Raw genomic sequence first — 19,870 nt, forward strand, 5'->3', positions numbered from 1 at the left:
TGGGGCTTACTCCTAGGTAAAGGAGGATCAGGTTGCAGCCTTCCTCTTGCTCACAGCAGGAGATGCAAAGCAGCTGCTTCTCCCACCCAGGACTGCTGGCTGCCTCCTCTGGCCCGGTTTTGCTGCTCAAGTTTAGAAATTCACTATGACGAGGATTGAGAACCCTTGTTCTACATAACTCATGAAGTGGGTCACTGCAGTAGCTTCTGTGGTACCCTCCCAAAAGCTTCAGTTCACATAGTAGCTGTATCAGGGTAAAGAGCTCATTGATGGGAGGTAATAAGGGTGTTTCAGTGATTTAAGTGACCAGATTGAAATTTGTTTTAAGTGGGAGTCTTCTCCACTAGATGGCACTGCCTCTATCTGGAAAAACCTATTACAGATGCAAGCTGTAATGCTTAGATTTTAAAATAACCCCTCCACTCAGAAAGCATCCCTAAGGGGTATGGGTGTGTCATTTTCTATTCCTGGCATCTCAGGTTCTGAGGGAATTAAAACAGCATTTCAGAAGCTCTTTGCTGGAGCATGGAAGGGTTGCTATTTGTGAAATAGATCCATCTAAGCTCCCATGCTGGGCTCATAGACGTAGTTTGACAGTTCTCTGGATCCTGAACACAGAGTTTCTCAAGACTGATACTGCCCTTGATAAAATTGCATTATAAAAATTTCCTCTGTGCTTTGGCCATTTGGTCAGACATGGACCCTTATTTTTGCAAATGGAATTTCTTCTGAGAGATATCTGATGCCCTTTGTGGAACAGTTCCTTTCTTGCCCTGCTAAGAGCCTGGGTTGCTGCCATCTTGCCCTTTACTTTCAATGTAGGAATTCTGCCTTGTGTACCTCCTGTGTTTGTCTGGAAGGGCTCTCTGCAGGAGAGAATGCTGTGGTGGTGGAAGGCATGTACTAAAAGCCAGGCAATCTCCATTCTTGTCCTTAAAGGGTGGGAACAATCTGCGTTGGCCGCTTTTGGCTGATGTCTCAGCCAAAAGACCAACACTGTCTCTGAGCTGAATTGCTTTGGCTCATGGACTACGGAGAGCAGCTTGTATTGGACAACTGCAGAATGCCATTAGTAGGTGTTGTGTCACTTAATCTCCATGCCTCTCCAATGGTTATCTTGCAAAAAGGAGTACTCCTAACTCCTGTGAGATATACTTGTAGGTCAGACACTTTGAAGGACATGGTTGGAGTTCAAGCTGTGTGGTGGAGTTCTAATGGGAGAGAAAGGCTGGACCACTTACCATGAAAACCAGAAATCTGGTCTGGAAATACTGCAGTGACAGTGGTGGCAGCCATGCAGTGTAAGAATGCAGTATGTCTGTAAAGCAGGTGGTGGCCCTTGGCAGGCTACATTTTTTCTTTGGCCACCGAGAGATATTTTGAAGCAGAGGCTCCAGGGTTTGTTCTTCGGCATGGGCTCAGAAGTACAACAGACCTAGAGGCATTAATCCGTGTGTATACCTGCCTGGAGAAGCATTGGCTGCCTTCTTCCTCAGACCTGTTATGATCAATGAGCTCCTACCTATTAAAGCAAGAGTGGCAACTCTTGAGGTTCTGTGCGAAGCTGCTGCTTGGCAAATAAATTGGCAGATGCCTCTTTCCGAGCATATTTTGCAGCTTCTACTGGGACTCCACTGGCTCTTCCCTTTTAGCAACCAAAAGGTTGCTAAAATAGGCTAGAATTCGGCAGGGCTTGTTGGTTCTCTGCACAACAAGAGTGGAAATTGGAATGGTGACTCCACTGCTACTGGTTGCTATAGCAACCGTGCCTTGTTGGTTCTTTGAGAAAGCCAGGTCCCTCAGGGAGTGTGGTGCTGGGAGGCGAACATACTCTGTATAGGTAGGTTGAGGTGCTGGGGTTTAAAAATGAAACTGGTGCAAAATTCAGGGGAAGAAGTCTCCTTGAGGTTTGAGAGTAGCAACTTGGTTTCAGCAGATTGTGCCACTTCTTTGGAGGGATCCAAGCATCTATCGTAGTGTTCCTTCTCTCAGACTGTGACCAGGACTTTTGTATGTGTGACACCTGCGCGTGAAAGCAAAGGTTGCTTGGCCAAAGGCTGTGGTGGAAGGGGCTCCTTCTTGAGACGGTCCTTCAAACAATATGGAACCTTTAACCTTTCCAGCATTTTGCACATTTACCAGAGAGGTGATGACCACAGTGATGGCCTAGCACTGAAAATGTTTGCAGGAGCTGCCTACAGTGCTGAGACCTCCTGTTTCAATGCCATGTTGATTTTCTGGGTGGTTAGAGTTTAGGACTTGAACTGGGGAGGCCAGGGCTGAGAGCCCTGCCACAAAGCATTATGTGTGGCATTGGGCCAGTTGCTTTCTCCCAGCCTTTCCTACCGTGCAGGGTTGTTGTGAGGGGAGGGGGACTATGCATGCTCCCCCCCTGCTCCTTAGAAAATGTAGTAAACAAGTGTGAAAATGCAGATTTGTAACCCTAGTTCTACAGACTACAGTTCTATAGCTTGCTTGGAGAGTTTGACAGCAGGCAACACATTAAGGAAATGCACCCAGACTCCTTCTGTCAGACCACTTTAACTTTTCCACTCCCAGCTATAATTGTGACTCTCTCGTTAGTCACATCTGCTTCTTTTTCTAGCCCAGACCCAGTCTGTGTGAGTCACATTGCATAGATCTTAGGCCTCATTTGGGTGTTGAAACTGCAGCAGAACTGAGCAACTCAGACATATGTAAACTGGGACTTGCATGGATGAATCACTCAATATGATGCTTCACAAGTTGCGCCTTACTCAGTGTCTTCTGTTCAGTACGTCTGTTCATGCTTCTCAGTAGGCAAATTCAGTGGTGTGCCCAGCGTTCATTGGCCGCCTGCAACTTTGTGGCTTCTTGTCTCCGTCAACCAACTTCTTGACCTTCAAACTACTCCATTCACTTTTGCTTCTTACAGAAAGATACAGATTGTGAGGACCTTTTTTTTTGAGAAGGCTGGATCATCCTGTACTGTAGGTTTCAGAATGCTTGAGTAAGGGAAAGTGCCTTGGAATGAGAGGGACTGTTCTTCAAACAAAGTCTTTTCAGCTGCTACCTTGAGTAGATGCTTCTGAGCACAGGAAGCTACTTTCTTGTTGTTCTGTCACTTTGCCTTATGAGCCATCCTGTTTAAAAATGTTTTGCTTGCTGTATTGCAGTGGGCTGGAGCACATGCCTTAGATATGCACAACAGGACAGGTTGTGGAAAGATGCCAGTTCTGGTTCTTGTTTGGTCAGCTGAAGCCTTGGATCCATAACTAGAAGTGGAAGAAGAACAAGTGCATCTATTGTGAGAACAGTTGCGCAAGTGGTGAAAATACAGAGCTTTGTTAGAAATACATCAGGCAAAATGGCTGCTCTAGAAGATGAGAGAATCGATGCCATTGATCTTGGGATGCCAGCGAAAAATATTTTTGGCTTCTATTCTGTACCTGCTGAGGACTCTCCTTGGGACTGAAACCTGGGAAGGGCAGATGGGACACTCTTGTCTGAGGCAGAGGCTGGGGCTGTCTAGAAACCCTCGGCCACTATCAAAATCAGACACTGATTTTGTGAAGTGGGGAGAAAAGAATTCTGCTTGAAGCCAGAACTGCAGAGCACTCTTTCTGAGTACTAAGAAGACTTGGAGAATCCAGAAGCCAAACATGCTTATCTGCCTGTTCATACTTTTTTTCTGGTCAATGTGGAAAACTCCTCCCTGAATCCCTTTGCTCTACTCCTGTATAGAGTTGCACGGAAGGCCTGCTTCTCGCAAAAGGGCAATTGAAGTGAAAATGTGTTTTTGGACCAAGGTTTGGGCTCTCATGATGGCATATAATACTTAACTAAACAAAAAATGTTCTCTGAAAGGGAATGAACAGAGAAATTTGAGTTGAAGCCCTTCTCCCTGACATCTTTGTCCATGCAAAAGGAATCCCCTGAGCCCCTTCTGGCGTTGGAAGTGTGACCAGTTCTTGCCCATTTGAAGCTGTTGCTTGGGTTGTTTCTGCAGCCTCTGTCACAAAGGAGACCTGTGGTGCTTGGCTGGTGCTTAATTGAATCGACTACTTACAAAAGTCAATCACTTTTACTCTTGCCCTGTTCTTGTCTAGTGTCTTGCTTTCAATACCTCATATTTCAGGATTTAAGCAACCTAAGATTCCCTGCCAGAGCAGCCAGGTTCTGCAACAGGAATAAATGATGATGATAAAAAATGGAATAGAGGCCATTAGTTTTTATGATTAGCTTCTAGCTTCCTTGTATAAACCAGCTATAGATCATCCAGCATGTGAAACCCTTCTGACCACCTTGTTGCTGGAGTAACCCCTGCTAACTGGGTAAGAGGCACTTTTTCAAGTGGGTGGTCCTCTTTTATTTAGCAGGGGGAGAGTAATTGGCCCACCTCACCCCAGCACTGTCTGTTCTAGTGGCTGTCTGCTGGTATTCCTTTGCATCTTTTCAGATTGTGAGCCCTTTTGGGACAGGGAGCCATTAGATATTTGATTTTCTCTGTAAACCGCTTTGTGAACTTTTTGTTGAAAAGCGGTATATAAATACTGTTGTTGTTGTTGTTTCCTTGGGATGAGTGTGAAGTATTCTGTGCTGTCCACTGTACATATGACAACCCCCATCCCCCCAAAAAACCACTTTTGGAGTAGATGCTGAATTCAGCAGGAAGAAATTTGACTGCAGGCTTTGCAAGGCTGCAAATAATCTTGGAATGAGTCTCCTGTACTTATTTTAAAACCCACTTAGAGATCTTTAGTTTTTTTTTAATTTGGGTTTTGAAAGAGAATGGGGGGAAAAGGGAGGAGAGAAACCGGCATCTGCTGTCAGTTAGGTAACCCGACTCATCTGCTTTGTGGGCTGTGATGTCATCTGTGATCTTGCTGTTGCTAGGAAACGCTGCTTTTCATGCAATTGACACAGCAAAGGCACCTCTAGATTTAAAAGTAATGCACATTAAAGGGAGTGGGGGAATCTGAGCAGGCTTCATTTGTCCTTGCACCTTCCCCTGTTCTGTCACGCCCTCTTTTTTCCCCCCCCTGATGGAACATTTCCAATAAGACCTGCACAACTGGCTTGGTTTTATGCATCACTAGAAGATCTACTTGAGCCCATAGGATCATATTTTTTTATAAGATATGCAATGTATTTTTAAAGGACCAAGTTGTCCTGTGGCACTTCAAAAATGAATGCAGCCCTTTCATGGAGAGACCAGAGAGCTGAAAGGGTAAATCAGACCAACATGATGCCAAGGGTGATTAGTTGGATACCAAGAAAAATTGTTGGGGATGGATAGTTTGGGTTTTTAATGTTGCATTCATTTGGACTTAGCATAAAAATGTGACACACCTCCTAACTTGGATGGCCTTTGCTGTCTCTATATTCAGTATGCCCCTTCTTCTCCAAGGGTTATGCTGGAGATGTGGACATGGCTTCAGGCAAATGATGTTGGGGGCTTTTGGGCACAAGAGCTGATTGGTTAGAACCTTTCAGATGTCCCAGGATGTACAGCAATTCTGGTGGAATTCAGCATAATTTTCTTGGCAATTTTTTTGATTGACTAGATCAGGGATGTCCAAAGTTTTTGGCAGGAGGGCCACATCATCTCTCTGACACTGTGTCAGGGGCCAGGGAAAAAAAGAATAAATTTACATTTAAAATTTGAATACATTTACATAAGTATACGTAAATGAATATATTAAAGATGAACTTATATGAATGAATGAAGGTCTTGCAAATAGCTCAAGGCCTATAAAAGGCCTTGTACAAAGCAAGGCTGGCCTTTCCTTTGCTGCTGCTACTGCATCATAGATGTGAAACAGCAAGCAGTGGAGGAAGCCCTCATCCCACAGCTCACGCAAGAGGTCAAACAGTTGTCCTCACGCTGAAAGCAGTTGCGTCGGGCCAGTGCGGGCTCCAACAAATCTCTGGAGGGCCAGAGGCTCATTGGAGACCAGGATCTCCCCGAGGGCCACATTGAGAGGCCTCGAGGGCTGCATGTGGCCCCAGGGCTGGGGTTTGGGCGCCCCTGGACTAGATTGATAAGTTTGTGCTTAAGCCATTTCTGCTTAACATTGCATATACACAACAGGGACCAAATGTCTACACCTGTGGGCCGCGCAGAAAGTTTGTCAAATGCTACCTGGTATGTACCTTTTTTTTTTTTTTTTTTTTTTACAAAGGTAGGTGGTGTAGCTTAGTAGTATAGTGAAGATACTGAGCTGTAAATTGGGACTTCCCTGGTTCAGGTCTCCTCTCTGCCATGAAGTGTCTTGGTGCGTCACTCCCTCTGAGACTTCTCCCTCTACCAAATGGCACTTTCAGTAACCCTACAGGGTTATTGAAAGGGCTCTGTGCAAATATTAAGCATTAGGAAGCAAAGGAAGGACTGTGAGGTAATTCAGTGATATGTTTTTGCACTTGGAGAATAACGTTGGTCCCTTGTTGCATTTTGGTCAAACGATTAACCTTTACCTAAGGAGCAAAGAGTGGTGCATGTATCTTCCTTCCACTTTTATCATTGCAGGAGCCCTATGAGGAGAAGCTGCCACAATTCTGGTCTCTTATTCAGCCTTGTAATTCCAGGCTTCTCAGTTTGCTCTTCGTAGTCTCAGGCTGTAAATTCCTTTCCTACCTTGCATGGAATAAGATCCACAAAGTCTTTTGTTTATGCGCGGCGCTGGTATCGCTTGAGTTTCTTCTCTTAGATGATGCAGTTTTGCTAATAATTTTAGCCAAATACACTGGACTCTAAGCTCTGTGGTTTAATTTAAGGCTTGGACATGGATCTCTCAGTGTAATTGTGTATGTTTGAGATTTGTGTCTCACTGTCTTACCCTGTACAAAAGAGGAATTTCAGAAGTCCCTGCTGTGATTGCAGTGCTCTGCTTGGCTAATAGGTATCTTGCAGAGTGCTTGCAAGATTATTATCCTGACTTTGTTTTTTCTTCCTTAAAGCTTTTATTTTTGTAAAGACTTTGCACTTAATTTGTCTCAACACAGTAAGCTGCTTAGCCCTTCTAAACCTACAGTTATGTTAGTCCAGAGAATGGTTTCTGACAGATCCTCCTTCACCCTGGGCTTGAGGGTTGGAGGCCACGAAAAGCAGTTGAGCCCAACTATGATCCTTGGTTAAGTTTTACATGAACCACACAAGATGTAATCATCTGCAGAGGTAGCTGTCCTGCACTCCCTTTCCGCAGCCAATAACGTAAGACCCCATCCAGTCTCCTACAGGAAATGGGCTCGATTAATTCACCGTTAAGGCAACAACTGTCATTCTTAATTTTGTGAAATATCATAACAGCCTGTCTTTCAGAGCTGCTGACTTCTGCACTTGCCATTAATGATGGGATTAACTGCATTCAGACCCAAACTGTCTCATCTATTGAGGGCAGTCTAGTGGCTGTGCAAGACTGAGCAACTTATGCGGTAGTATGACTTCTTGCAGGACTTTTTTTGGGGGGTAGTCAACCAACATCAACCAAGACAAGATTAGAAGCTGTCCTGGGGCAGCCTTATTTATCAAGTGCACTCAAAGTTAAGTTGGCACGATTAAATTGCGTCATTTAGGAGAGCTAAAGAAACCTCAGTTACCTAGCAAAAAGGCATTCACCACTTCACGGTTCCAAAAAAGCCTTCTGCCCTTTCAGACAGTTGCTACAGAGATGCACCTTTTAACTTAGGTTTGGTGGGAGGATGGTAGTGTAGCATTTACCTCCCTTTAAGGTGCAAATACATGAAAATCTTGCACTGTTTGATCAAATCCACAAAATGTTTCTATTAGCCAAACAGAGGAGGAAATGTTGGCTTAAAATCCTTTGCAAAAAAGCCAGAATGGCAGGAATTTTTTATCCATTCCTGCCTAGATCTTGACATTCTTTATACCATAATTATGCCTTCTCTTACAGCGGAATTGGTTTGGATTGTGCATCCCCATGAAGGGTACTAGATTGGGGCTGCGTGTGTGAGAGCAACACTGCCCTGATTCAAAAACTATTACAGTTGTGTTTGGTCAATGTAGTTCTCCATACTGGCTGCTCTGGGGTTGATTTCACAGTATGGTATTTGGCTTTTTATATTCAACTTCTTGTTAATGTGTTCAGTTGTAAGGATGTGGGCAAGTTAAATTCCTTCAGTTAAAGGAAACAGCTTCAGCTATCCCTTTGTATTCAGGGTGCTATGCTTGGCCCCAAACCCAGGCTGTGGTGGGTCTGTAAGGCACTTCTTATCTTCCCTCTGCATGGAATTAAAGGAGACATTTTGCAAGGCATAACACTGATCATAACCATCTCCTCGCTATTGATCTATATCTGGAGGCAATGTGGAGCTTTGAACCAGCTTGCCAAATGACAGTGGCTCTGCTGTTTTGAGGGGCTGTACATTAATCTCGCGTCAGCAAAACCCGGGAAGCAGCTTTTCTGGAGGCAGACTTGTGCCTGTTGCGTTTGAGCGTCTGTCTCTTCTATCTAATCCTTTTAACCAAGAGGCTTCAGATAGTGTTTTTATTAAAGGGAACTAATCTTCCCATGCAAGCCTAATTAGTTTGTGTGGGGCCAGAAAAAAGACTTTGTCGTCATTTTGTACTTAAATGGCAAAGATCATTTTAAAAACAAGATCATAAAATGCTTAGCCAGACATCCAAAGCTGTGTGGGTGGGGGGATCTTGGAACATGTACAGCTCCTGAATTCTGCTCACTGAAGCTAGAGGATCTGCAGATGAAATTAGAAGTAGCTTCCCCCCCCTCTCTCATGGGATGCCAGAAGTTCTGCAACAGATTTAAGTGCCGCATAACCGTAGTCCATAATTGTCTTGCTGCTTGATGGCAGCCCTGCTGAATCAGACAAAAAAGTCTATCAAATCCAGCATCCCCTTCCCCAATTGATAAACCAAGTGCCTCCTGGGTACCCACACTCAGCAGGGTGTGAAGGTGATACAGACTTCTCCCAGTGTTGCTTCCCAGCAACTGTTGTTGGGAGGGATCCTGCCCCTGAATATGGTGTGATCCTGTTTTACTTTCAAAGCTAGCAACTCTCAGTAAACCAGTGTTTCTCAAACTTTGAGGGAGCTTTACTCCCTCAGTAAGTTCTTGTGGGGGAGGGGCTAGGGCAGCAACGTGATCCCCAGGATCGCATCGCTAAAGGGTTGGAGGGGGAGTGCTTGTGACTTTGTACAATGTAGGGCTGTAGGAGGTGTGGGGAGCCCTGTGCAGCCATCCGCTGCGCTCCCCAATGCTTAGAACCTGCAACAGAAGCGGGCTCAAAGCGCTTCCGTTATGCAGGAGGTGCTTTGCGCTCACCTCTATTGCAGGTTGCAAGCGTTGGGGAGGGCTCGCCACACCTCCTGCATCCTGCTGCAGCCCTACATTATACAAAGTAAGTCACAAGCACCCCCCCTGCCCCCCTTAGTGACGCGATTGTGTCGCTGCCTCCCTCCCTTTCCCCCGCCCCTTAAAGGGATGGGGAAAGTGTTACACGAGCTGGTGGGTCTTGACCCACCAGTTTAAGAACCACTGCAGTAGACTCCTCTTCCTCCGTGAATCAGTCAGACATTATATTAAGCTATAAATCTAAGTGGGTAACCTTTACTATGTGCAAGGAAAGATTCACTTTTACTTCCTGAATGTACTGCTAATCAATTTCATTGGATGATCCTGAGTTCTAGTATTAGGAAAGTATAGAGCTGTTTCCTACTGAGTAAGACCACTTGCCCATCTAGGCCAGGATTGTCTGCACTGACAGGCAGAAGTTCACCAGGTTTTCAGACTGAGGATTCTTTGCTAGTCCTACCTGGAGGTGCTGTCAGACTGAGTTTTCTAGATGCCAGGCAGGCATTCTACCACAGCTGTAGCCAGACCCTCCCCCCTTCTATTCAGTTGACTCTGGCAAAGAAGTGGTTTAGCCTCCTCTCAGAATGTATTCATTCATTATATGCCACTTTTAGAGACAACTTCAGTTCCTTTCAGCTCAAGGTGGGGATGATAAATACAGATACAGCTCTGCACTTAATGATGGACTGCATAATATGATGGTGGTCAAAGCACAAAAAAGATGCTCTTAATGAGGCAATCATGTTTCCCATAGCCTGCAGCAGAGTGTCTGTTCACACAATAGAGAGGCTCTTAATGCAAAAAAGAGGCAATCTCTCTCCAGTAGCCAGCTAGTGTCTGTTTACACAACAAAGGCAATAGATTGGACTGAATGTTCACTTAATAACCTAATCGCATAATGATGGAGATACGTTTTTTGATCCCTGTTAAGTGGCGCACACCTGTAGTAGTATTTTAATCTCAAACTTGGTTGCCAAGATGTAAAAGTCCTTATAGGAAAGTTGAAATCTATATAGTGTTCTCCTGCCTTAAGAGAGTAATTGGTTCCTGAAAACTCTTGTGGATTCTCATAAGTCAAGAACATACTGTATGTATAAGTTGAAAAATACCTTATAAAAATACCTTTATACCTTAAAATTGACCCTGAAAACATGAGTCAATTTATACATGGTCAATATGAACAGGAAGAGAAGTGAAGGGAATTGTAGTCTGTATGAGGGCTGCTGCTATCGACGTACAGCACTGCCCTCATCACAAACCTATAACTCCCATAAGCACTTTCATTTCCATTCCTGTTTGGAGAAGAAGGTAAAATGGCTCCCTTTTTTTTGGCTGCTGCCTCAGAATAATTACTAAGTCGTTTTTAAAGAATTTCACACACCCCTAAGTTTTACTCCTGACTTATGTGAGGGTCATAGAAAATGCCATTTTTGCTTACAGCCTGCCCTCAACTTATCTGTGAGGTGGGCTTATGCTCGGGTGTCTGCGGTGATCACCTTTAGTCTCTATAGGAGAAATTTTTGAGTTCCTGAGCCCTGAATGACATCCATTATTGCTACTTAAATAGACGGTTACTTCAAGAGTTAACATTAGTTATCATAACACAACCTGACACAATCGTAATGCATGCAGTAATTACTCTGTTTCCCTGCTCTTGTTAAGTTCTTTTGTAGCAGCACACTTTTGTGCTGTACACTTAAGCTTATGTCCACAAACAAAACATATATATACAGGGGGGCCGTATCCATGGTTTTACTTATCCATGGATGTAGGGGGGGGTTGTGCACCCACCAGAGGCTCTTCTGAGCCCTCAGTGTCTTCCCCAGCTCTCATAATGCTTTTCAAAGGCATAAAAATGTCACTTCCAGTTTTACGAACAAAACCAAATGTTGCTTTTTTGACCTAAACGGCCATTCAGAGATCCGCAGAAGCCAGAGGCAGATGTGCGCAGCCTCTGTGGGGCTAAGAAGGGCCTCAGGAGGTGAGCGGAGCACAGCTCACCTTGTGAGGCCCAAAGGCGTGAAATCATTGCTATAAACTAGCAAACCACAAGTAACACTAAGAGAATGCCACATGCCCCAACTAGACAACTGAAGATGACCACATGGCAGCTCTTGGCTCTCAGCATTCAGCTGCTTGCGAGGTCCACAAAATCCAAATGCAAAGAAGTGCCTCGTAAACCAAAATAGGGATATTACATGCAGCAACTCATAAAGTTGAGTTCTTGTAACCCAAAGGGGTGTAACTCTGAGTATGTGTTTATTGTGTTTCAACAATGTTCACCAAGTGGTTTAAGTAACAATATCAGTTTTCATAGGGAGATTTATGCAACTTGGAGAGGGTGATGCTCCGATATGGACATCTTCCCACCAGCTCACCCTCTTCTAGCTTTAGGAAAGTGGATCTCTTTGCAGTGCAGGAAGCTGATCAACACCTCCAGTCCTCCAATACAAGCAGGCAACACCTAGCTGCCTGCTGAATACTGTTGAATCTGACTTTTTTCTTTTGTCTCCCTTTTATGCTGCAGGTGCCGAGGATGGTGTGATGGCATTCTCTAGGTCAGAGACAGAGGACAGAAGGCAGTAACCAAAGGGCTTTCTAAACAACATGGAGCTGGAGCAGGGCATACAAGGCTCTTGGAGATTGAGGAAGATGGCTGGGCATTCATGAGTTCCTTTGCCTTCCCAGTTCCCCTCCCCTGCCTGTCTAATTTCCTGCCCCATCCAGGTTCAGTATCTTTTTCCTGACCTTCTAGAACGCATCTCTCAGCTGTCTGTGGCAGTTCAGCTGGTCTGTGTCAATGAAGGACACTTCTAGGAATGCATTTCAGATTGGCTTAAAGAAAAACACACTCCAATTGGCAAAAGGAAAAAATCTGACCAGTAGAAACACTCCTCTTCTCCCCGCCTTAGCCCTTTGATTTTTAATTTTGTATTTTTAAGAATTGTTGCCAACATCCTGCTTCTGAAAGCCTTCAAGCTCTGGTGCTTACTTAGGTCATTCTTGTGTGGGGTTTTTTGGAGAGGGACCTGGCTGCGTGAAACTGGACGTGGGACTGTGGCTGCTGTTGGAAAGGGAGTGTTACTGACATCAGTGTTTTCCTTTCTAAGAAGCAGGTTGGGGGGTGGGTCACGGGGATTAATGTTTGTCGGTTCTCATTTCTTGTCATAGTGAGGGGGAATGTCTTGCCATATTTATTACATGTTTGCTTGCCTTTCTTTTTTTAAAAATTGGCGTATTTGTCAAGTTCCTCTTGGATGCAGAGTCTTCCACACTAGCCTGTTCTGTGGGCTCCAGCCCTTGTTGGTTTTCCCAATTCAGTCCTGGCAGGAAGAGGTGATCTGAGAGCCCCACTCCCACATTTTTACTTGCAGCAGTGAGCCTTGGATCAAAAACACAGGGGCTTCTTTGCACCTTGCAGGCAGCATAGAAACCATTGCACAGGCACTGCAGGGGTCCCAAAAATCTGACACGGGAAATGTCTCAGCCACTGCAGGGTGCAAATGAGTTCTGCTCGGTGATACACCCACTCCCTCTGTGATTCATTAACTGGTTCAGAAGGTGGCGGGGTGGGGTGGGTTGTGGGAGAACCTCGCCATCCACCCCCACCTTATTTGCTTCCCACAGCACCACCTGCTTTGGTTGGGAAGGTGAACTGAGCTGACCCTTAAGCAGGCTTCCTTTCTAGTGGCCACTGATCCCTTTCTGGAAACAGTTGAGCTAGTTCACAGCTCAGCTGAAAAGGGCCTAAAATAATGGTGGTGTTTGTGACATGTACAGATGTGGCAGGGAAACAGCACAGTTGAAACCCTGAAGCTCCATGTGCTGCTCCCCCAATGAAAGTTTCATTCTCTGTTAACGTGTCATGAATTTTTATAGTACAGTACTCCAAAGGAGGCACCTCGCTGGGTTGCACTAATAAAGTATTCTGAAAAAAAATATTTAAAAGGAAGCCTATTTCCCCTGATCCTGTGTTGTTGGGACAGAGAGGGTTACCTGGGTACACGCCCTCAGGCTCACCTGTGCCAAACGTGACTGTTTGCTAGGGACTGGGAGTGCCACTGCAGTATCTGTGTGTGTATTTGTGAGCAAAGGGAGCAGAGTAACCTACAGGCTGGGGGTACGCGAGACTATACAAAACGTATAGCAAAAGGGAGAAAATGTCCTAAATAAACATTATCTAGCTGCATCAGTCATGCTTCAGTCACTGAAAACCAAGACTTGAGTTTCAAGTGGCAGCTTTGTAAAGTTCTCAATGTGAAAATGAAGCCTCAGTCTATTGGAGTGAGTGATGAGACTTTAAACGAAGCCAGCAATAAATGCAGTTCACTCTTTCCGCATTCTTTGTGAATACAAATAGCTTTGGGATCATGGAGGCGGAAGGGCAGTGGTGTAGCTACGCATCTGGCACCCAGGCCATGATATCAGATGTCACCCCTGGAAATGCTGAACCTGGAAGTAATTGTGATGTCATGTCATAGCCAATTACTTCCATGTTTACAGTCAGAGCAATTGCAGGCTCTGAGTAGCTGACTGCTTTTTTTCACCTGGGGGGGGGGGTTGCAGAAGAAGGTACAGTGGCTAATAGACTTACTGCAGCACTTTCTCCTACACCCCCTCCTGTGCCTCAGGATCCACTCTGAAGGCCTGTTACTCCATCCAATGTGCCTCCCTACGCCCCTTAGCTGCATAACTATGAAAGGGTAGCCCTTCAGAAGGTTCACTCACAGCACAATCCTATGCATGTCTACTAATTGTGTTCAGTGCGGCTTACTCTCAGCAAAGCGTGTACGTGATTGTAGCCTGGCTCTTAGCATCCCAAATGCGCAGTTGCTACACAACTGCCCAGAGGATGCCAGCTGCTGTCCTGCATGTGAGCAAGCACCTTGAAAGACCGGCGTTCTTACTTTCCCTGACTTCTGTGAGTCCATCCTCTGGCCAGGGCCTCAAAGGGTTTAAGTTGCAGAATGCTGAAGGCCAAGACAAGACAAGGATTCAGTTGAGGCACTGCCAGTCCTGCTACCCAACAGTCTCCCTGCTTGAGCTGACCAGGGTGATTTGTGGCCTGGCACTGGAGTACCCCAGTTCCTGGCTGTGTAGCTCCTGAGCACTTGGTAAATAGCTTACCAAGCATTTAAAGCCCACATCTCCCCCTTAGGGATGCTATAGAGTCAAATGCCTACCGTTGGATCAGAACATAGGCAATTACAGCAGCAGAGCTGAAAAAGCAGGAGGCTAGAAGCAGGCTGTAACCTACAGCAAGAGGCAAAGCCACTTTGCAGGCAGGGGTGACTTTCGATGAAATTGATCCCCGCGGGGAAGAAGAGCCAGCCAGGGGCTTGTTCATCACAGACTCAAATGGAGGCCTGTTTTGCGCTGCCTCTGCCCTGTAATCCATTTTTGCCATTACCAGTGACCATCTAATTGAGGGCACTGAGAAAAATGGCCTTGAGCATGATGAAGTAGCTATCCAGGGCCTCTGGGGAATTGCTCCCCTCCCACAACATTGGCTGGGGCCTTTTTAACCAACTGCAGTAGCCATAGAACCAGCTATGCCTTGTCTGATTTCCAAGTAGAACAATGGAGAGCCAAGTTGCACAAGGAGCTTCCATCACAAAACCACCAACAGCGTAATGTGTAATTTTAGTTTACTTGCTATTTTGGGAGTTGCTGAGCTTATGCAGAGTGCTATTGCTTTGCATGTACTTATGTAGCCTTACAACAACTCTGCAAGGCAGGCTCAGCAAAGCCATGGAAATTTATCAAAGGCTTTAAACGTGTATGCCTCGTGTCACTTAAACCCCCAATAGAGTGCTATAGGCAGAGGGTGAAAATGAACTTTAGGAAACGTCATGAAATAACCCAGGTAGCTCAGCCTGTCTCGGGAGCAAGGAAGTTTCTGGTCATTCCCTGGCCTCTTTAATGGGGTGTGTGTGTGTGGAATCCTCTCCAGTCAGGTACCATTTTGGGGCAACTATTGGCTAGAGCTTATGTCATCATTGCTGCTGTGGAGTGACCTATCAGCTGGCATGCAAGTATCAACCAGCACATTCTTAATTCACAAAATACATTGTTTAGAAACTAACTAATCTGCAGGCCGATTGCAAGAATGGCATTCTCTCATCATTGTAACAAATAGACATTCTAATAGGGCATGGTGGTCTGCTGCCTTCTGCAGAGGCAAATGCCACCAGTCTCTGCATCATTGCAGGTCCATTGCCTTGATGCCAAAGAGGTGAAATGCCCCAGACTTCCCCCACAATGTCAATGTGCCTCACATCTTGCAGGGCAGAAGGAGGGCCTAAGACGATCTCTGCAGCCTGCGCTGCTCGTTTCTTTTTTAGGACCTCACAACTCTAAACCATTCTTTGAAGTGCTAGGGTGTTGGGGGGGGGAGTTAAGATCTGGTGTTTTTTGTGCTGCTGCCTTTCCATAAGCTGCTTTGAGCCAGGAAAATATGTTAATTAAACTGGACAGCTGCGTAAGCTTTCACAGACCTCCACCAGCAGAAGCACCCATCTGAAAAGGGATTGAGCCAAGTGCCAGTTCTGGGCCACGCTGAGCTGCATTCATACCATATGGGGATCTGCTGGAATCCTGCCGCCACTCTTATCCAACCCCCCACCCACTCACCCACACAATTAACTTCATTTTTGATCTTGCTTTGACCTTCATAAATTTGAAGGACGGGTTTGATCTCTGGTTTAAACTTGACAATGTCACTGCATGTTGCAAGAGATGATCAATGGACTGGACATGCTGTTTGTTGGTCAGCTTATCCCCCATTAAGAACACAAAAAGGGCCTTCTAGATCAGATTGAGTGCTCAGCAAATCCAGTAGCCTGTTTTTCATTCTAGCCTACCAAATTGCCCACAAGCAGGCTCTGAAGGCAAAAGCCCTTACCAGCCTTGTGTAACTAGTATTTAGCGGTAGGTTGCTTCTGAACATGGAGGCTCTGCATCAGGAGTCTCCACGCTTTTTGGCCAGAAGGCTGCATCAAATATCTGGTTCAATGTCAAAGGCCAGAAAAATAAATAAATTTTAAATACAAAATTTCATTAGAGGTGGAACATGAATGAATGGGCTCTAAGTTCTGGAGTTTCTCCAAGCACCCCCACAGAAATAAAGCACACACTCAAATGGACTCCCATTCCCCCACCCCATAAGCAGCTTACTTACATGTACAGGAGAAAATACCTCAGAACAAGCACAACATGGGAAACACCTGGACTGTGTTCTGAGGGCCAAGGAGGCCTCCCCAGAGGGGACCAGAGGCTTGCTGCCGGCTGGATAGAGGCTCACTGCAGGCTGCATCTGGCCTCCGGGCCGGGATTTGGGGGCCCCACTCTACATTAATAATAATAAAAATTATTATTATTATTATTAACAGGATTTATATACGACTTTCCAACAAAATTTCACAAAGCGGTTTACAGAGAAAAATCACATAACAAATGGCTCCCTGTCCCAAAAGGGTTCACAATCTAAAAAGATATAAAAGAACACCAGCAGACAGCCACTAGAAAAGACACTGCTGGGGTGAGGAGGGCCAGTTACTCTCCCCCTGCTAAAAAAAGAGGACCACCCACTTGAAAAAGTGCCTCTTACTCAGCAGAAGTAAATTAATGATTACCTTTGGGGAACTCCAAGCTTGCTCAGGTTACTGAATGTATGTTTTATTGTTATTTAGAATATTTCTATATTGCTTTTCAGCTACAAAAAATAAAATTCTCAAAGGGTTTTATAGAACAAATAAAGTTTCCCATTCCCAAAGGGCTTACAATCTACAAATGGTGAGGATATGCATATTTTTAAGTGTTTATCCTGACAAACCAAGAAGGCTCTTGCAGCGGCTACTGCAGTTTCCAAAAACAAGACCGTTTCAGATATGGAGTCCAGGTCTGTAGTCTTGGGGCACATGACACAGTCCACAGGCTGAAACTGAGCAGATCTGGAGCCGGATGCGCAACTACCTGGATGTGCAACATCCGGAGATGCAGTGCTCAAGATGGAAAAACTGGGATGTAAGTGAGATGGAAGGAAAGTCAGCACACTCTTGGTTTGCAACATGGGTGGTGTAAGCATTTCCCACTGTAAAGGAGATTCAGTTCAGGAGTAGCGCACTTATCAGTGAGAGAAATCCTACACAGGACACGGTGGTCTCTGAGAATCTGTTGGGCAAGGTCCACTCTGCCCACCGGCCTCTTCCTATTCTGCCTTTCCAGAACGCTGCAAGCTGCAGCCCAGTCCTCTCCAAGAGCTGCTGTAGCTGCTTCCTACTGGCTTGATTAAGCAGAGCTTCAAGCCAGGGTCTTGTCTCCTCTGCTAAAGCGTCTTCCCCTCAGCCTGGTGGTTGATGTATCCCTCCAGCAGCAGCACACGGGGGGGGGGGAAGGGGGAGAAGCTGGTGCAGGCCAGAGAAGGGCCCTGCATTCCAGCCTGTTGGGCGCATGGCCTGGAATCTGCAGCATGCAATGTTTTCATTCCGGTTGGCCTGCTTTAGTGACAGGGAGACTGGCATGGCTCTGTCCTTTCCAAATTCGCGTGGGAAAAGCGGAGAGCTCAAGTGGAGCCTGCGACAGAGATCGAAGTCGAAAAGGTGTGACTTAGTGATGCCAGTGGAGGGCAGAGTCAGTTGTAGATCAGCAAAATCCTGGTACAGCTGCTTCTGGGCACTGGTGTTCCCTGTGCTTCCAGACATTTGTACATGGTCCCAAAGGTACTGGCCATCCTCTCTTTATCCTCAGAACTTAGTGGTATACTGCTTCTGCAGCTGGTGGTTTGCCCTAGTGAGTGTGACCCACAGCCACAGCTTAGACCTAGCCTACCTTTATCTAAGTCACTTTATGAAAGCAGCAGTGTTAAAAACCTGACTTCAGAGGAACAGGAAGTTGAGCACACAAAAGGTCCATGTTTCAATCCCTTTCTGCATTTCTACAGTGAATGGGAAAGACTCTCTCCTGAACCCGGGAGAGCCAGTCAGGGGAGGCAATACTGCTGTAGAGTGAATGAACTTTTTCCCAGCCTTGATGCTGTCCAGAATAGAACCTGGGATCTTTTCCCTTGATGCTGTCAAGGATGGAACCTGGGATCTTCTGCATGCAAAGCGAGGCCTCTACCATAAAGCTACAGTCCTTCTCCAGTGGTATGGCTGACATCTGACAAAACAAGCAGTTATCATTCAGGGGGCTGGCTCTAACTCAGCAGCCTCACATATCCATGCATGCCTATGGATGTATGTCTATGTCTGCCTTTCACACGGGAATATCCCATAAGATGACTGCCCCCCTCCCCGCAGCCTGAAGTGTCCCCTCTGCTCGACCATTTCCTTCTGCTGCAGGCGAGGATGGCTGTGGTGGGGGGAACCACATGGTAGGAACCCACCCAAGAACCAACAACTGTGCCTGATCACCTCCTGAGACAGTGAGCTGTGGAGCAAGTCACGCAGGACCCAATGGGAAAGTTTGAACGAAGGCTGTAGGTGGGGAACAAGCAGCAGCTGCTAATGAGAGTCTTTGCCCTGTCACCTCTAACTAACGAGGCTTCCTTTGTTGGGTGTCCTGGTGTCCCTCCAGGGAAGCTAATGGAGACCTGGGTGATGGACAAGCAAAAGCCCTCCTTCACCACCCATTCTGTAGCTGAGGGTGGCAGCCTGAATAAAAACTCATGTCTACCTGCTGCCTGGTTGCTGGGTACTGTGGGGAGGCACCAGGCAATACACCATTGCAGGACCCTCACAGCCCCCCCCAATGCAGAGCTGCCGCTGGCTGCATGTATCAGTTGGGCCCACTTACTTACTTACAGAATTTATATCCCGCCTTTCTATCCCACAAAGGGCACTGAAGGCTTACATATGCCCTTCTAGGACATGTCCCCAAATACTGCAACAGACTGGGGCTCTAAGAAGGGATGAAAAGCCTTGCAGGGTCAGTCCCAAGGAGGCCCATCTACTCCACCGTCCTGTTGCCTGCATTGGCCCCCAAGCCACCTCTGGGAAACTTACGAACAGGCAAGGAAGGCATGCCTGCCGTGGCTCCCCTGTAACAAGTATTCAGATGGCCGGGGGTTCTGCCCTGCACCCTCCACAAAGGGCAGGGTGCCCCCAAAGGGAGCCTGCAGGAAAAGTCCCGCCTTGATGAGACTCGCCTGATGTGTGGCCTGGCTTTGGTGCCTGAACCTGAAAGCATCGCCTTGGGCTTTCACTGGGCTACTGTCCGAGGGGTAAGCCCTTGCCAAAACTCTAGGCAGGCAGCTGCAGGTGCTCCAGCAGAGCGGCTGAAGTTGCAGATCCATGCTTCGCCATGTTTCGGTGGTGTGCTTGCCTCGCACATTGCACAGGCGGATGGCCAGTGATTCAAAAGGAGGCGGACAAATCATCCCAGATGGTGTTTTTCTAGAAAAGGCAGTCATACATTGTTTTTCTTTCTTTTCCTTCCTTGCTGGTATTTTACCTGCTGGGACTTCATTTCTCTCCTTCCCTAGGGGGAGATACGAGTATTTGGGGGAAGGGCAGTGCCAAGGACACTGCAATGCCATCGGAACATGGAGCGGAAATCAG

The 19,870-nt window shown here is 46.3% G+C and overlaps 1 protein-coding gene across 1 annotated transcript in view; it reads left to right on the forward strand.

The window, feature by feature from the left end:
* Positions 1-13,647, forward strand: part of CTNNBIP1 (catenin beta interacting protein 1) — a 34,548-nt gene extending 20,901 nt beyond the window's left edge. The window contains exon 6 of the mRNA XM_066637741.1: positions 11,839-13,647. Coding sequence (XP_066493838.1) covers positions 11,839-11,897 — 59 coding nt within the window. The 3' untranslated portion in view covers positions 11,898-13,647. The remainder of the gene's footprint in view (positions 1-11,838) is intronic.
* The last annotated feature ends 6,223 nt before the right edge of the window (positions 13,648-19,870 follow it).

This window comes from Tiliqua scincoides, chromosome 9, assembly GCF_035046505.1.
Source record: "Tiliqua scincoides isolate rTilSci1 chromosome 9, rTilSci1.hap2, whole genome shotgun sequence".
Classification (NCBI taxonomy): Eukaryota; Metazoa; Chordata; class Lepidosauria; order Squamata; family Scincidae; genus Tiliqua; species Tiliqua scincoides.